Source organism: Tiliqua scincoides, chromosome 5 (genome assembly GCF_035046505.1).
Source record: "Tiliqua scincoides isolate rTilSci1 chromosome 5, rTilSci1.hap2, whole genome shotgun sequence".
In the NCBI taxonomy this organism is placed as follows: Eukaryota; Metazoa; Chordata; class Lepidosauria; order Squamata; family Scincidae; genus Tiliqua; species Tiliqua scincoides.
Genome location: NC_089825.1, coordinates 43,539,858 through 43,559,164, shown reverse-complemented (window position 1 = coordinate 43,559,164; position 19,307 = coordinate 43,539,858). Strand labels below are relative to the sequence as shown.

At 40.8% G+C, this 19,307-nt stretch overlaps 1 protein-coding gene across 1 annotated transcript in view; it reads right to left on the bottom strand.

Annotated features, from left to right (window-relative positions):
• The window catches only part of LOC136651377 (ubiquitin-conjugating enzyme E2 E1), a 65,829-nt gene continuing 46,522 nt past the window's right edge, over positions 1-19,307 (bottom strand). Inside the window, exons 4-6 of the mRNA XM_066627702.1 lie at positions 15,248-15,380; positions 2,461-2,608; positions 1-893 (exon numbers count right to left, since the gene is read on the bottom strand). Of these exons, the coding sequence (XP_066483799.1) occupies positions 796-893; positions 2,461-2,608; positions 15,248-15,380 (379 nt within the window). The 3' untranslated portion in view covers positions 1-795. The remainder of the gene's footprint in view (positions 894-2,460; positions 2,609-15,247; positions 15,381-19,307) is intronic.

The following is a 19,307-nucleotide window of genomic DNA, read 5'->3' as shown; positions in this document are numbered from 1 at the left end:
TTTTTTTGTACATATTTTTATTAGCACAGTAACAAATGCAGACTTAGGTAGCCCACAACATACAACCAATCCACTGAGTGACTCCTATTCCACGCCTTACAGTTAAACAGCTTAAGGTATTTCACTACAGGTTGCCCTAAGTCCCAATTAAAACCTTTTTTTCCACAAAGGTTAACTTGGCATAGAAAAGTTAATACATGAACTACTTCCCCTAATCCTAGGTGAGGCAACACATAGCCGCACCCCCATGCTCTGTAGCAATGAGATGGCAATCTTTTTTAAAAGGATCTGTTAAATACCAAACTCTCCCAACTTCCATGGGGGAAAAATATTCCCAACATCTTTTTACAAAATAAAATCAAACTAAAAAAAAATCACATAGCAAGTCTTCTTGAAAGAACTTTTACATAAATGCCAAATATATGTACCTGTACAAAAATTAAGCTGTTTTAATCTTTTTTTACCTATCACAAGTAACCCAACATCCTATCCTGCCCCCCACCCCCTCCAATTGTCAAAGTAGTTTACATTCTTCTTGGTGCTATATCAGAGCTACTATTGCTGATCTAATGACAGTCTTAAAATATGCTATTCCCAATTCTAGCTGTCTACTGTAGCAAGATACCTTAAGTTACAACAACAAAATCTTAGGAAATAAAAGACTGAATAAAATCTGTTATAGAAATACCCTACTCTTTATCAGTTTCTCCCCTTCCCTGTCCCACCCCTTCGAAATCATAAGCAGCTCTTTCCATCACAGACGATTTTAATGCAAGGGTTTCAACAAAATCCAGTTTATGTAGCGTATCTCTTGGTCCACTGTCTGGCCAGTCTGTCATGCTCTGCTCTGTTAGTCATATATTGAGTAGCAATACTTCCAACCAGGGGGTCAGCTGCAAAGAAACAAAACACATTCCAGTGAATTGCAACCAACTTCCAGGGCAGGAGAAACGGTCTTAAAATGCAAGCCAAAGGTCTCTAAAGTACCAATTTGGCAAACTACTGCTGAGTTACGAGTTTCAGAGACTGATGAAACTCCCATTAATGCCAAGTGTTGTACCAGAACCGACAACAGTTCAAATGGAGTTCTCACAGGTTCGACTCAAAGTTGCAAACCTTTGCCACCAAAACCGTCAATGAAAACTCTGCCATTACTCACCAGAGTGAGCAAACATTAAGGGCACAAGCCTAACCAGGTCTACTCAGAAGTAAGTCCTATTTTGTTCAATGGGGCTTACTCTCAGTGTGGTTAGGATTACAAGCTAAAACTTTCACTAAACAATCTGATTCAAACAAGACTCTTTATTTAACTATACTTATTTAACTGAAAAAACACCAGCACCACACTTATAGCAAACCTAAACTTTATCAGTGACCAAGGTTCTTTCTACCTGGAACTGATGTGGATTCAGTGCATTGAGTTCTAACAGACAGAAATTCTACTTTATTTAAATTTCAATTTTCCGTTTGCTTTTTTTTTGGCTTCCCTTGTGGCATGGCTTTTGAAAAAGCTCGCCTTGACAGCAGTGGCATTGCAATCTACAGGGCCCCATGGTCAGATGTCCTAAGGCAGAGTTTCTCAAACTGTGGGTCAGGACCCACTAAGTGGGTCGTGAGCCAATTTCAGGTGGGTCCCCATTCATTTCAATATTTTATTTTAATATATTAGACTTGATGCTACCATGGTGTGTGACTACATCTTGGGAAATGTTACAGCTCTGTACTTTTAACAGGCAACTATGTATATGCTTTCAACAATGATAGTAAATGGAACTTACTCCTGGGTAAGTGTGGGCAGGACCGCAGACTAGGATTGTTCAAAATTTTCCTGCTTGATGATGTCACTTCCGGTTATGAGATCACTTCCGGATGGTCCTGACAGATTCTCATTCTAAAAAAGTGGGTCCCGTGCTAAACATCCGAGAACCACTGTCCTAAGGGTTGTAAGCTAGGCTTTGGAAGCGGGGTAGACCGGTCAGTAGCTTGCAGGATGGGGGAAGGGGGAAATGCAGTGATAGGGGTCATAACAGTTAAAGAGAGAAAAGTTATAAGAAGGAATAAGCTGCTGAGCAAGAACAGCAGCAAGGGATCTGGCACATCCATATAGAATCTTGAGATTCTGAGCTTACATGAGATGCTAGAAAAGTGTGACCTTTCCTGGGTCTACAGCTGTCTGTGCCCCTGGCTCAAGCCCATAGTCACCCAGCAGCTACCCAAACTCCCAACTGAGTTCTGGAGTATGTTCAGGGAACAGGAAAGGACTTTTGATCCATGAGACACTCTTGTGTTTTGCCACCAGAAGTAAACCATGAAAGTCTGGGACGATCACACTGATCTTAGACAATCAGTGTTGCAAGCTGTATGCACTAGGAAACACTAAAGTGGCTTAGCCAAATGTCCTGTAAGTTACAAATGCCCTGTAAGTTATAGGTGCTGTCTTTTCCATTTTGGGAGCCTTACCAGGGTTGCAGTCTGTGAGAAGTGAGCAGATGGAGAGAAGAACTTTAGAAATGGTTAATGCTGGACTCCAGTTGTCTTTTAAAATGTCCAGGCAGATCACCCCTTGGCTGTTAATGTTACAGTGATAGATTCTTGTTCGAAAGGTAACCTACAAAGAGATGGAAAAAGGAAAAAAAATGCAGAAGGAAATGATTATAGCCTCAGCTTAAAGTGACCCAGTCAGAAGCAGCTTCTGTCTGCAATTTTTCAGACAGGCCCTTCGGCACTTTTCACTTTAGAAATTAAGCACTGATTTTCTTTAGGCCTATATATAGATTATGAGTAGCAAACAGTCGTAAGTCTCTGCAAAAGCTATTGTCGTCCATGGAACAGCATCGATTGGTCAAACAAGTGTTCCAAGTGCTTGAAGAAAAAAATGAATGCGCTATTTGCTGGCAAAGATGGGCTGTCATATCACTTTTAGTTAGAGGCAATCTAAAATGATTTTAATCTTTTCATGGATGGCAATGTTATCCTTAAAAAAAAGAGCTGAAAGTGGTGTTATAGGGTGTTATGTGTTTTCATTTCAAATTAATATTTTAATCAATTTTAAAGCATTATTATCAAGTGTAATCACTGTCATAAAGGTGGTACATATGTTTTTATACCTGTGGCTGTCAGCATAGCCACAGGAATAAAAAAACACTCTCTCTCTCTCTCTCACTCCATTGGGTTTCATACACTTATTAGCTTGGAGGGGGGGACTTTCTTTTCAAGTGTTTTTGGAGACTGCATTCATTGGATTGGGACCATTCTGGTGGCAGTGTAACTAATCCACAATGTGCATTTACTTTAGAGTAGGCAACTGTGCCTTGGTCCATTTGAAAGGGCAATGGCCTGCCCTTTCAAATGGACCAAGGCATGGTTGCCTACTCAAATGTAAATGCGCATTGTGGCTCAGTTTCACTGTCCATAAGGCTCCACGCATTTTCCTTGGCAGCTTCCGAGCATGCTCAGAAGACTCTACAGCCTGTGAAAGCAACAGAGCTCTGAGGGAGTTCAGGACTTAGAAACACAGTCAGAAGCACTCAGGACAATCCACAGACATTCCGCAGCCACTTTAGTAGGTACATGGCAGTGTTATTTCGTTAACTGAGCAGGATATCGTGTTTTGTCATTTAATGAACCCAATTTTGTGTTATGGCGGTGTTGTTTTGAAAATACCATTTTGATTGCCCCTACCTTCAGGTTTCTGAAAACAGATTCCTCTCTGCACAGAGTGATACAAGGAGTGAAAAGAGCAGGAATATCACATTCTGTTTTATGCCAATTCCTTACCTCACTCGCTAACAAAATCCAATGTATCTACAGATCCTTTATTCAAGATGGTTACAGAATTCAGAGCCCTTTCTGGATACATCATCAACTAGAGATATGATATCAGTGCTTAAGGAAATAACTAATTGGTCCTTTCAGAGGGTTAAAAGTATGTGGGTATGTGGATCCCTAAATGTTATCAGATGGTTTAGATCAGTGGTTTCCAAGCTGGTGGGTTATGACCCACCAGGGGAACTGGAAATGGGCCATTCCCCCTTACGGAGAATGGCCCAGGAATGGGTCCCTGTTGGCGCTGCAGTAATTGCAGCGCTGTGAGGACCAAGGGGCATGTAAACATATGGGGGTGGCACGTTGTGAAGCCTCCTGGAGACTCGCAGCCCTCTCTGCTGAAGCACTGAGTTCTGATCACTCATTGGAGCTCACTTCCGTTTTGTGTTCCGAGTTCCGATTGTCAAATCTGGACGTGATGTTTTTAATGCCTTATAGAGTATAGGGAGGCCTGGGGAAACCAGGGCCTTTGGCCTTTGTAGCAGCAAGCACTAAATGGAGAACACTCACTCAGTTTAAATTTGATGTTTATAAGTATTGAAAAGCACCAGTTTGGCTAACCTGGCGCTACAAATTGAAGGTTGTCATCTTCTGTGACAATATTGGATTGATAAAAGCATTCTCACATACCTGCAATTACTGAATTCAGAACTTCTTTTATCCTTCAGAAACTCACAAACACCACCACCATAGGTTGAATGTTAATAATCACAATGGCTCTACAATCAGCTTAAATAGCTCTCAACATCTTTGCCAATGCCCAATGGATGTGCCAAGTTGAGAGCCAAGGTAGTGTAGTAGATTGGTGTTGGACTTGGACCTGAAAGATTCAGAGTCAAATCCCTGCTCAGCCATGAAGCTTCCCAGGTGACTTTGGGCTAGTCACCATCTCTCAGCCTCACCTATCTCACAGGGTTGTTGTGAGAACAAAAAAGAGGGAACGAACCATGTACCCAACCCTAAGTTCATTGGAGGAAAGCTGGCATAAAAGTTTGAAAATGTCTGAAACACTTAAAATGGGTCAATTTCTTAGAATTCATATATTTCTGACATCATGTCTAGTTTGGCCCTCACACGCATATTTTGGAGCTGAAAAGTAATTTGTGGGTTTTGGAAAGATGTCAGAGAATAAGCTCACACAAAGCACAGCCTATGAACTCTCTTGTGTCTGTTTGATCACATCCCAGACCAAGGGTCCCTCAGCTAAGGCACATGTAGCCTGAATTCAACATACTGCTTGGAAATTCTAACCTTCAGGCCAATATTGCTGACTGAGACGTGAGACTGCTAGAAACGGCATCTCAAGAGCACGTGATATACTCTAAAGAATACCTTGCACAAACTAAATAGAAATGTTTGTTAAGAGTGTTTTTAGTACATCATATTGCCCCCAAACAGCAAATGCTGTGATCTAATACCTGATGCCTTTCCCAGTTGGCTCACAAAAGCTTATCCCCTCCTATCAACTTATTAGCTCTTTTTATCTTCCAAGCTAGATTTTCAGTAATTCTACACAGGTCTAATACATTTCCTTCCAAACGTTTTGTGCAACTCAAAAGGGATATCATCATAGTTTTCCCAAAACCAAGTTTTTGTTCTACTTAAAGTTATCATTTGTTTCCATTTCTATCTGTTGACATTGTTATACATAATGGAAAAACATTATTAAAAACTACAGATATGAAACAAAAATAGTCTTTAGGAGAAAATATCATTTGTACATTGCCCAAGAAATCAAGCAGAGGATCGCCGTTTTCCTGGACACTGGCTGGCTCACAATAGTGAAATGTGAGTGCAGTTCAGATTAATAAGAGCAAACAGACCAGCTAAAGGAAACCAAAGAGTTAATAGAGCACAACATCAGCATAGAGGCACTGGGAGGGATATAAAGTTTGAAAATGCTTCAAAGGGATTCATTCTAACTGTCTTAACATAAACTGAAATATGAAAGAAAAAGCTGGATGACATGAAAGAGAAGAGAAAGCGAGATCTACCGCTGCTCTTTCAATTTTTCTCCAACACGATTCCTGCACAAGGAGGGCCTGGAATGAATGAACAGGAGCTAGACCACAAGATGCTGCAGGTTACATGGCTCTATCCTCCTTCTTCTTTGTCTAAGGCCTTTCGTGTCCTCAGTTCCTATTCCCCACATTGAATTCTGTGAATTCAAGAGAATTGAGAATTCGGCATTGCTTCCAGGGTTTTTACATTAAAAACAAATCTTGTCTCAAGATGATTAGCAGTGGCTTTCAGGCAACTATCTGTGGTTCTCAGTGATAGAACTACATAGACTGAGATTAAGGGCTGGCTCATGTATGTGAGCCCTGCTGATATTTCTCATGCAAATATCCACATGGGCACCAAACCACATGGAAAAACTTGTGTGAGCCAGCTGGTACCAGCTGCAGAAAGTACTACAACTGCAACATCTGGATAAATTCAGCTGTGGTTGTGCAAGCAGTTGACTTTCTTGGTGTTCTGCCTAGCTTACTTCAGTGTTTATATGCACAAAATTTTTGTGCCAGATTGCAGTTCATTGGGCCAGGAAAATCTCAGGGCGCTACATGTGTACATTATCAACACGTATAGTCTTCTAGAGCAGCTGTAGCACAGTGGCTAAGAGGCTGAGCTACAGCTCAGGAATCTCGGAGGTCCCTGGTTTGAACCTCACCTCTACCACAACTTTACTAGGTGGCCTAAGGCAAATCACTATATCATAACACAACTTACATGGCTAAGGATGGAAACAAGATACTACAGCAGAAGCTGTTTGAACACTTAAAAGTGCTACACAAATGCTAAATATTATTAATTTCCAGAACTGGACATGTGCAACATCTGTATGAGTGGAAGCTGGATTTATACAGCACTGATTGGCCAGCAGTTGTATCAGTCACAAAGCCACCTTTGACCTCCCTTATACTCGTTTGAGAGAGTGGGTTTCAAAATGTAGGAGGGGGGACAGAGGGAAAAGGCATGTGTGCAGACATATATACACATAGTGTACACATTTTGAACAGATGGAATCCCCACTGGACTTCCAGATCACATGCAATTATGTCTCAGAACATAATTCTGAAGCACCTGCAACACTGACCATTGAGTAGGCTCTGCATTCAGATATCAGATTTGCTAATGTTATAAACAATTATATTGGCTTAAGTACCATCTTGTGCAGGCCTAAATAACAAATTTATTTTTAAAACACAGGAATGGTGAGGGTGGCTGATTTGTGTCAATAGTTTTACCTATATACTAAGATTGTACTACAAAACACTGTCCCGTCCCCTTGTCCATTGAAAAGTGGATGAGGCCTTTGGCTCTTGCCCTTTACCTTACCAAGTGCTGCCCATGTCAATCTCTGCTAAAGCAATTACTGAGGTCTATGCCAAATGGTGAAATTTAATTTCATGTTTTAATTTCATACTTGGTATAATTTACAGAGCTATTACTATTCTAATAATTTTATTACCAGTGAGAGAACTATTATTCTTCCTTTACAGCTAATTAGAACAGTTACAAAGAAACATTAAGTGCTTCCGCATTTACATTTATAGCCTGCTGCTGCCCTCCTGTGTCAATTGCCAGTATTACATCAAGTTTACATGGGACGTTTAAAAAGCGCCCTAGCATTACTTTCTTCAACATTTAAGAACACAAAAGGACAAACTGGATAATTCACAGCACGCTATCTTTAGGTTGCACAGCTTTCTACAGACAGCTGTTTGTTAAGGAACACAAATTAGAACTCTTTTGCCACCAACGGCAATGATCCAGGAAACATTTCTCATTACATTTCCAATGCATTTTTCATTATATCTGTCATATTTTTATTCCATTCTCTATTCAAGAACTTCAGCAAAAGCCATCAAGTTAATGTATATTTTATTTGTGAATTCTGCCAGTCTGTGTGCAAAGATAAAACCTGGAAGGTTGGCTAGGACAGCATCTTTACCCATGGTAGGGGAGTTCTGCCTCTGCAGCAAAGGGGTTTGTGTATGTGCATAGTGCACTCAGCCGACTCCTGACCACACATGGTAACAGGCTATCCTACTCAACCTGCAATGTCTGCCAGTCATCCCATCTGTGAATGGGATGACTAGCAAGTGAAGGTAAATGAAAAACAAAAGGCAGGAGCCAAGTGGATGGGGTCTCACTTGGGTGTGCTCACAGATGTATATACACAAGTAGCAAACAAGGGTTTCATTTCTCTCTCTCTCTCTCCCTGCCTCATTCCTTCCAAATCTGTGTGCACACACTTAATGTGCACACTTGTTAGAGACAAGTGAAATAGAAATAATGGCCTGCTGCAATCATACAACCCCTTGGAAGATTATACTTGGAATCCCATGAGGGATGCTCTCAATTGACACCCCCCCCCCAGCATAACTGCCCATAAAGAAACAATCCATGGACTACCATTGCATGTGCTTATATTCAACATGTAGCTTGACACATCCATGCCCAAGCAGATGCCAGAAAGTCTCTTGTGGCTGCAAAAGCAGTCTCATTTAAGATCTGAAGTAGCCTTCATGCTACTGCATACAATTTTCCTGTTTCAAGGCTGGAAAAAGGAGTACACACCAATGCACTCAGCACGAGAGGCACATGCAAAGACTTCAAAATGAAGTCATCTTAACACTTATTTTGCTTGAAACCTATATACACAAAGATAAGCCTGGATCCCATGCATTATATGTAACCTGAAACTAACTTGGCTCACATAGTATGTCTGGAAAATGTCTCCTAAATCTGGCTGGTCTGGACATTAACAGCACAAATTAATTTTTATAAGCTACAAATGGGGTTACCATATGTCCAGGAAGTTTCTATCTTATCCAGTCTCCAGGCTAACTTTGATCCTGGATGCATAATGTCCAAGAATAAAGAGCCTCACTTTGCAGGGATTTCTGGCATTGGAGCCCTGGTTTTGAGTTCTACTCTCTCTGTCAGGAATGCGGTTATTAGTAGAGAGGTGAGACACATTTATTTTTCAAGAAAGAAAAAGGAAGTTTCCCCTCTCTTTTCCAGCTGATAGGGAAAGGTTCCTTAAGTACAAAGACCTTATCAGTGTAATCCCAGTGGGAATGTCAGTGGCTATATTTGTATTTGTTTAGTCACGTCAAATGGTTTCCTCCTTTCCAAGTTGCTGCAGAAACCTTCAGAAAACTATGTAAACAGAATATATTCAGAGTCCAGAGTTGCTTGCCTTTTGCTGTCTCTAATCATCCAGACTTGTAGCTCTCAATAGCAGAAATTGTTCCACTGGAAAAAGAACCACTCAGAAGTTTGCCTGCTATTATTATTCTGAAAAATAGTGTTGGTTTTCTTCAGCGCTTATTATACAGAAAACACCTGGTGCTTTCACAAGTGTGTCTGCAGCTGCAACCTGTATCCAGCCAACTTGGGTCACAAATATATAATGAATCTACTCCATTAAAGTAAATGGGTCTCTGTTTGACCCAGAAACTACCCAAGTCACGGTGTCTTCACATTTAGATTAGGATGGCGAGATGCAAGGTTTGCTCTCCTGGTTCCTGTGAAACAATCTGGACCTACTGGAACTTGCTTATAAATGAAATAAAAATACACTTCCAGTTTGTGCACTGTACTTGTGATAACAAACTTGGTAACCAGCCTCAACCCCTACCTACAACTGTGCAAACGTGAGACCCATAATTGCACAGATGACACAGGCCTACAAAATTGAGGGTCAGATAAGTTTTTTCCAAACTTTATGGTGGTTTGGTATGAATTTGGGGTGTCAGTTCCAAAAAGGGCATCCTTTTTGCCCTATTACATCTAGTTTTGGAGTATAGCCTCATTAGTGAATGGTTCAAGCAGCTTCCTCTTGAGGAAGCCATGGTGTAGGTTTCCTCATGAGGAAGCTGCTTGAACCATTCACTAATGAGGCTATACTACATCTCCAAAACTAGACGTGATACAGCAAAACGGATGCCATTTTTGGAATGGCACCCCAAATATACCTAGGAATTGGTGTAATGTTTAAGGAAGCAAAATGTGTGTTGGCCTGTGTGATTGCCACAGGCTATATGACGGTTGCTCTGGCTTTGATATAGCTGGGAATCAGAGCGTCATGGGGCTCCTGAGCAATGGAGCAAAGAAAGTGCGATGGAGACAGTGAAGACAAGTAACTAAAAGAAGCACAGTGCAAAAAGCCAACAGAAAGAGATCAGCCTTTGATCAAGTAGTAACAATGGTGTAATGGAATGGTTGGTGAGGTTGAACAGAGCACAGCACAGAGTAGGGAAGTCTGAGGATGATCCATGAAAGGCTTTAAAAAGGAAAACACAGGCTTTAGGTAGGGAGATCTGTGGAAGGCAAAGCCACCATAAAAGTTGCACTTTAGCAGTTTGTACTTCATAAAAACAGACTGTAGGATCATTCCTCTTCCTCAGAATGCCTTTCTGCTAGTGGCTTATTAGCTGCAATGATCAGTCACAAAAATCTTCTGTAAACTATACATTCAGAAGGATGCAATGAGAAATCGCTTACAGCACTTTCTGAACACAGATGGGCCATCAACCAACTGCTCAGATTTGTCTGTCATCCCCACTAACCAGCAGGGATAAAAACTAAGGATTTAAAATCACATCTTTAAATTTTAAATTGGACTTTTGATCTATTTTCTAAAGTGTCAGCTAAAACAACTTTCTCCTTTTTTAAAATAAAACGAAACCTGAATGTAATACAAATATACACCTCATTAAAGCGGATCTTATGACTGTCTTATGAAAGGCTACTTTTCTTTGTAAAGAAAGAGTTAGGAGGTTCACAAGAGTCTTGGGCAAATTTGGTTAGACCTATAATGGATGAATATGGACTCAATGTAGAGTCCCTTCCTACTCTTATTACTAATGAAATCAAGAAGTTGCTCAAAGAAAAAATTAGCCTTTATTCTAAGAGGATGGATTTATGTATTATTTCCCAAATGTCATCTGCATTTTGGTTTCATGTTTATAAAACATCTTTTGGTTTGGAAAATTGTTTTATAAATTTAACTGCTGCTCTGTTACGAAAAGCATTTACGGCCCTTCGCTTTCAATGTATGCCATCGGCCTGGCTGGAGGGGAAATATAATAATACCCCCTTTTATCAAAGAGTTTGTCTATGTGGTCTAGGGGTTATTGATGATATCTTTCACTATTTATTTAGTTGTCCCTTGTATGAACATCCTAGGAATCAATTTCTTGCTGGTATACTTAGACTACTGCATGACAGACCCTTGCCTGTTCAGCTATGCAGTTTGCTTGTGGGTACAGATGTTACTATCACCTATCAAGTAGCAAAGTTTGCCAAAGTCGCAAAAAAGATCAGTGCAAAACGCCATAAATCTTAAGGATGAGTGCTTTTATTGGTTATTGTTATATATTTTGTTGTTGTTTTTCTTTTAATGTATTGCAACGACCTGTGGTTTTAAGCAAATAAAATTGAATTGAATTGAGTTAGGAGGGAAACATCTTTGTCAGTCATTATCCAGCACAACAATTTTGCATAGCAATAAGAATTGATTGATTGATTGATTGATTGGATTGATTGATTGATTAATTAATTAATTAAAAGATTTTTATCCTGCCTTTCCTCTGCAGGAGCAGATGCCCAAGGCGGCTTACAATTTATAGATTAAAAAAATACAATTTATAATGACAATGAATAAACTCGGGGGGGGGGGAAATTGGAGGTGGCCAAAATTATTTACACTCAAGGATCTGCTATAGAGGCACAGGAGGCAGACAACTCATCACTCAAATGCCAGAAGAAACTAAATGGTTTTGAGCCCTCGCGGAAATGCCATGAGGGAGGGGATAGATCTTAAGGTAAGTGGATCCACAAGCCAAAGCTACTGTGGCAGGTCAGTTTCCTTCCAGATGTGACACTGTTAAAGAATGTATGCATTCCTGGGTCTGGTGTGTATGGCTTGTGGCAGTAGTTGCTGCCATGTGCCCACAGTAATGCCCCCAGCTTCGCGCGTGGACAGTGAGTCTGGGTAACATTGGATCATGTAAGACCCCAGGAAATTTCTGGACCCTCCTTTGTCACCTGGGCCCCCTTTCTGACCCTGGGCCCAGGTACAAATTACCCCCTTTACTCCCCTCTCCTAGGCCCTGCCATGAGGAAGTAGTAAACTAGAAGCCTGTAAGGCTCTCTCCTAAGCAACAAATTGAAGCAATATGGAGAACTTGCTTTAGTTCTGAACTCCACATTAGAGAAACTTGAATTTAAGTCAATGGAACTCTGGATGCATATTTAGGATCCCTTAAACCAGATCAGTTCCCCCAAGCTCATTTTAATTGCTCTTTTATATTCATATGTGGGGTGCTTAAGCTACTTTTAGAACTTACTTTTCTGTCAGGTTTTTTTAAATAGTGTAACTTCCTTGGAACTTTGCAAATGGATAAGAATAGGCTCTACATAAATAAGAACTTCAAATGCAAGCATGGAATATGTAAATACTGATGTAGGAAAGGCCATCTATGTGAGAGCCCCACTTTCAAAATAATAGTTTAATGTTAGGTTCTGAATACAGTAACAGTACTTCAATAATTATCCAGTATTTTCTCCTTTCTTTTAATCAAGAAGATAACTGACATACCAAACATTCCCAATGTTTAGATTCATTTAGATTGTAAAAGGCTTTCCCCAGGATAGACCATCTCTTTCTCAAACTCTTGTTAAGTGATGTGTTTCACTGATCAGGTAACTGCATTTCACTAGCAATTAAGATACAGTAGACTTCCAACCACCCAGTAAATCCAGGACTGAGGTAGTGCCAGATCATAGGAAAATGCTGGACTATCAGGTGGTATTATCCAACCCTCAAGGGATCTGGTGTCTCTACTAAGACAGCAACAGGGTTGTTACAATATTACATCAGTGCCAAGCCATTTGGGTTGTGCCCGAGTGACTTCTGTGACCTGCCTCGGCTATTTCATCACTAAGCGAGGCACAATTGTACCTGCGCAGGGGCTGGCAAAAACATGTGTCTGCTCCCAAGTTGAGAGCACCACCAGACCATGTTAATGCTGAACTACTGGAAGTGCTGAACTATTCTAGACTGTTTTCTGTACATGTACATAGTTTTCAAGTTCTGTTTCACAGTTTGTAAAATGAGATTGTAAATACAGTGGGATTCAAAAAAAATAGAGCACAATTGTAAACAAAAGATTAAAATTCAGAACATGTATTCAAAAGGTTTTTTAAGTAAAGTGTAAAAATCAATAAGATTAAATATGAAAGACAAATTTGAACAGCACACAGTGGAATAAAAATAATACAAAGGCACTCAAAAGCAATGAGCAATCGCTAATCTTTGTAAGTAATGTATCATATAGCACTAATTCAAATCAAAACTGGAACTTTCTCTTCGTCAGAATCTTCTAATGAGTACGATATGTTGGCAAATAAGACTGCAGAGAATAAATATTAGACCAAAGGACAGAAAAAAAAAATCTTTTTACAACACTGAAATGTAAGGAAATGTAAGTAAGGTCCCATGTTTTATACAGGCAACACCTGCCTTTTCTGACCAAGCAAAAAGAGAGAGCATAAAAAGTAAGTCACGGTCCCCTAGAAAAGTGGTGTATAAATAAATAAGAACATATTAAATGAAAATCAGCAATCCAGTATCTCAATCAAATAGGACTGCACCCAAAGCTTCACTTCCCATTACACTGTTGTGATCTTTTTAATAGAACTGGAAACAAAGATATTAGAAGTAGCACAAAAGTGGCTGGATGCCTCATTGAAAACAACGGAAATTTTTTTTTATACTTTTAACAAATTATCTATACAATTGGTTTCATATGATACAACATCTAAAACATTCATCCACTCTAGTGAGAAAATATCAACATTAAAGGTATCAGAAGATGATGTAGTCCTCCACTGAAATCAGAGTAAAGGTAAATGATTTTCTATTCGTTATCACACAAAGTATGGGATTGCTGCAGTTCTACTCCTATTTTGCATCTCTTGCAAAAAGTCTCTATCAGCCTTATTCAGTTCAAATGGCAAAAATTCACCAATATGGGGAACTGTAGCTTGTATACTAAGGGGAGATTTGGGTGGAAATATACTTTGTTGAATAAAATGGATTTATGTGGTATAAGCTCATATCATATCACCATCAATGGCACTGCAGGTCCAAGCAGCCCAGTGTAACACTGGGCTGGCTGGGAGGGGGGTTAGGATCTGGCCTAGGTCACCTAGGCAAGTCCCACCCCCCCTCCTGAGCCCAGTCTGCCTATCAGCCTGCCTTCCACCCTCCCCCAAATGCCCCCATTATGACCTCCTGCCACCCTCCGCAACCCCCCACGCCAGCCTCTCTAGGCCAGTGTGAACTTACCCTTTGCTGGCCTGTATCTGACGTTGGGGGGCGGGGGGCTTGCATGCATCCTTGCGCCAGTCTGCCTGACTCCCAAGATGGCTTGAACGTGCTTAATGGCATGTTCACAACACCTTGAAGACAGCGCAAGTCTGATAGGCTGGCCTAAGTGCCAGTTAGGATTGCACTCTTAGATAATTTTGGGGGACCATGCACTGTAGCTCCCTCTTTGTGATGTACTCTTTTCCAAAGGTGGCATGAGGACAGAAGATCATCCATAAACCTATACTGATTCTGGTTTGGTGTGTTTTTTCTGGCTGCTGTTTTTATAACGTAGCTGCTCTACTATGTTTAACTTTATTGTCCTCTATTGTTTTTAAACTGCCCTGTGGATCTCCCTAATGCATGGCAAGGCAGGGTACAAATAAATTAAACAAACTGAAGAGCAACAGATTGTCAACCAAAGCAACCAAACCGGTTAAGAATTTCTCACTAAATTTAAAAAAAAAAAAAAGGCCACTCATGTGCCCATCACAAAGAAAGGCTTTGTCAGATAAGAAAGGCTTTGTCAGATAAGAAATCAGCCATGATAAACTACTTTATAACCTACCTTCTAAACCACAACCCTTCCTCAGTGTTGAAAACATCTCTGATAGTATCAACACAAACACCTGTATTCTAATAAACAATGACTCCCCAGCTTCTGCATTGACTCGAATTCTGTATATTGGCACTGGGCTCCTCACTCTGTTATGGAATGATCTCCTTCTTACCTTCTCCCACTCTGATTGTGTTTATGTACCAAGAAAGGTCAGAAACATACAGATCCTGGTCCAGTGATCGGAATACGTTACTGAGTGCCCTTATCAGCCTTGTAAGGAGAAGATCTTCATGCAAAAGTCATTCCGTAAAGAACCTGGGAAAGCCCCAGCTGTGCTTGCATTACTCACCCACTGGATTGTGGCTACATTCATAGAAAGAGAAAGCATTAGACCACATGGGGACTTTCTGTACAACCACTGCTTGTTAAAAAGAAGACGCTTGGAGCAAAAACAAATTGTGGGATGCATTTCTTACCTTTGGAGGCTTGAAGGGATATTCTGGTGTAAATGTGATGTCAAGGAAGAAAACTCCACCCTCATATACTGAACCTGGCGGTCCTAAAATAGTTGATCTCCACTCATAGATGTTGTCACCTTTGGGGCCAGCACTGTGAAGGAGAGGGGAGGGGAAGGAAGCGTTACAGTGATTTGTGCTAATAGGACTCAAGCATACTTCTGAAAAACAGGTAAATTCCTCCAGAGATGTATTTAGCCACTGCACAAAAAATTAAACCAGCAAGGTAGGGTAGCCAAAGCTAGCTGTTCAGGGTCAAGGTAAGGTTCTTGAATAATTTTGAGGGCATAAGAGCAGGGGGAGGGTATTGCTTTTCTAGCTGCACTTTAAAGTATGTACATGTTTCAGTTTCTGACTATCTGGATCCAGACCCGTGTATCTCAAACTGTGGGTTGAGACCCACTAGGTGGGTCATGAGCCCATTTCAGTGAGTCCCCATCCAAGTCAATATTTTATTTTTAATATATTAGACTTGATGCTACCATGGTATATGACAGCATTTGGAGAAATGTTACAGACCTGTACTTTTAATAAATAACTATGTCTATTCTTTTAACAATGATAGTAAATGGGACTCCTGGGTAAGTGTGGGTAGGATTGCAGCCGAGGATTGTTAAAAATTTTCCTGCTTGATGATGTCACTTCCAGTCATGACATCAATTCTGCTGAGTCCCGACAGATTCTCATTCTAAAAAGTGGGTTCCGGTGCTAAATGTATGAGAATCACTGATCTAGACAGATTAGGCTAAAAAGGGAGAGCAAGTCAATGAAACTCTTGTGTGTGGGTTTGCTAGCCAATTCTGCAAATGATCCCAATTGCTAAAGTAACAGGAAGTATTAAGAAAACCTTGGGTCGGTTCCAACAAATGTGACACTTGCTATTTCCCCATCCACTGTCATTCCAGACTAGCCAGCCAGCTGAAGAGTAAACTGGCTCCTGCAATGCCTTAGTTTATGTTGAGAGCTTGTGTGGTGCAGTTGTCTGTTTCCAGAGTGTTGGACCTGGAAGATCTGGGTTCAAATCCCTAGACAGCCATGAAACTGCTTGGCCCAAGGATCCAATTTCTGTCTCAGTCTGGTCTACCTCACAGGATTGTTGTAAGGATAAAATGAGAAGCAGGAGCCATGTACGCCACCCAGGCTCCTTTGAGGGAAGTCAAACAATTATTAATAGCCAGATCTTAAAGTCACGCAGCCAAAGAGTTAACATTATCACAATAGCATAAATAGAGATAATCTTTGTTTCCATTGTGCCCTTGCCACTCTAGGAATCAGAGTGCCTGCTTACTGGTTCATTAAATTGAGACACATCACCTGTAGATGTCTGTATCAATTCAACTGGAAATGATTTTCTCAGCATTGGAATAGAGCTGTGGTTCCCAAACTGTCGGTCAGGACCCATCAGCGTGTCGCAACCCAATTTTTGGTGGGCCGTAAAACTGAAAGGGCAGATTAGGTTATGTGCATCAAACTGTTACTTGGGGGGGGGGGTGTGTGTGTGTGTGGAAGCACTGCTGCCCAATCACTGTTATAGCCTTGGCATTCATAAATCAGGCAGTAGCCTTTCTCTTGAGAAGAAAAATACTTGAGAAGGAAGTCTGCCCCTCCATCCAATGAATGTGGAGCTCAACAAACACTCCAGAAGGCATCCCTCCCCCCCCCCGCCGCTGCAGCAAAAAGATTTAAAACAGAGGCTTGAGTGGCTGGTAAAGTGATACACATTTTTTAAGGCTCATAAAGCATGGTGGGTCCTGACAGAGTGTCATTTTAAAAAGCGAGTCCTGGTGCTAAAAAGTTTGGGAACCACTGGAATAGAGTGAAGGAAAGTTACAAAGTCCCACAGCCTCTAAAATTATCACAGAACAATGGCAGATTACTTTATAGAAGAAGTGAAAAGAACAAGAAAGCAGAAGGAGAGTTATAGGTATTATGTAAAGTTTTGGAAACCAGCACAAAAGTTAGGTAGTTTATTTTAACGAGAAGATTTCCCTCTATCAGTTTTTTCAGACAGTAGAATTAAACTTGGACAGACACTCTGAGTATCTTTTCCTGTCTGCTCCAGACTCATGATTCTTCCCAACTCTCTACTAATTGTTTCCCTGCATCCCATCCCATATATTTGAATACGTCTCTCTCTTGAAGCTACTGGGAGTGTAATGGGCTGCAACAACCCTTTATTTGCATGATCAGCCTGACAGACAGCAGCCTAACAGTGCAATCTTACGGAGAAAACGCTCTCGGGAGTACACTTAGCCACCCGTCCAAGGAACTGTTCTAAATGGGATTACCAAACTGCTCAAATACTATCATTACCTCGCCTTGCATTAGGTAACTCTTAAGATGGAACTACCATGTGGAAAGAGTACTTGCAATTTATTTATATCAGTTTAGTAAGGCAACATGAAAGCTAGAATGGTCAGCTGGGACTCTCAATGTGCAAAGGACATGTGCAAAAAGGAACTTCATTATCTCTAAATGTGGTATCTTTTCTCAAAGCCAATTTTATTTGCCTTTTAATTTTTACAACAGATAGTAAATGACTGCTGACTGAATAATGCCACTGAAAGGAAAAGGCTCAAGAATCTCTTGTATCCAAATTAGAGCTATTGATGTATGGTTGTTAGACACAGTTCCAAGAAAAAGACAGCCCACTTTAGCTACTGAAAGCTAACATCCTCCCTTTACAACGCACATCACTTAACGTTACTAGTATTCAAGTGCTTAGAAAAAAAAGGTAGCATACTAAGAATGCTATCATCATTATGGTGTAAACTCTGTGGAGATACAGTAGGTAAAGCACTGCGGATACACTGTTCCCATTTCTTTGCAATCATCTATTTCCTATGGTTTTATAGATAGATGCAGGTTGATAAATGCAAAATGAGATCTTCAGCAGCTTCAGTAGAGCAGCATACAGGTAGAGGTGGTGTCTTGGCATCCGTGAGGGAACCATTCTCAGATCCCTCCCCCCAATGATTCTGAAAACTGTGGATAATGAAATCCATGGTTTTGTAACTTTTAAACTCTCTGAAGCTGACCAGGCTGCTCCCGTCACCTCTGGAGGGTTTTCTGAAACCCACAGAAGCTGTCTGTGCACGGCCTCTGTGGGCTTCAGAATGGCACCAGAGAGCAAAAAAAGTAACTTATGGTTTCCCTTGGGAAACTGGAAGTGATGTTTTTTGCCCTTATAAGGCATTCTGAGGCCTGGGGAAGCCTGAGGCCCAGGAAAGACAGCTCCAGTCACCTTTGGGGGTTCAGGTTGGGCCAAGTCTGGCTCAACAAGGGTCCCCTATGAGCCAGGTTCACAGATGGAAAATCCGCTGATAAATAGGCTCAACCTGTACTCAAGTTGAACACAGCATACTACACACCTCTATGAAGCTGTCAAACAACTAACTAGCTTAAAAGAAAGTTGTAAAATATCACAGCAGAAAAAATAGAGAAATGATCTATTTAAAAGATGAAGTGAAAATGCATCATGGGAGCTGTTAAATGCTTTCTATCCAGCTTGGGAGTTCCTTTTGGAGAATCTTTTCAATTATAATCCTGTGACTTTGCAACTAGGTCCACTGAAGACATGGAGTTGTACAAGCAACTGGGCATGAATAATGCCATATCCTTTACCTTGAAGCACCACCCTTCCCTTAAAGGGAAACAAATTTTAGAAGGGGAAGATGGTGGGGTGATCTGAAAATACCTTAACTACAAATTGTATTTACTTCTATACTGTTTTTGACAAAGGAGCATTCATGTTACTTCTATTTGTATAACTGAGAAAGCTAACCAGTCCCAGTACAATTTTCACTAAAGGTCTAACACATGTTGGGGGGGGGGGAATTCCTATCATTAGAGCTGCCTGGCCCCAACTGCAAGCCCCCGTAGCTTATCTTTACCTTCACAATCAGTCACACCAAGAAGTCTTAGCTGGCATAAGCAAGTTCCTGGGGAAGTGACACTCTCTCTAATTCCCCTTCTCCCACAACAGGTTTCATGCTGACAAGCCATGAACCACAACAGTCTA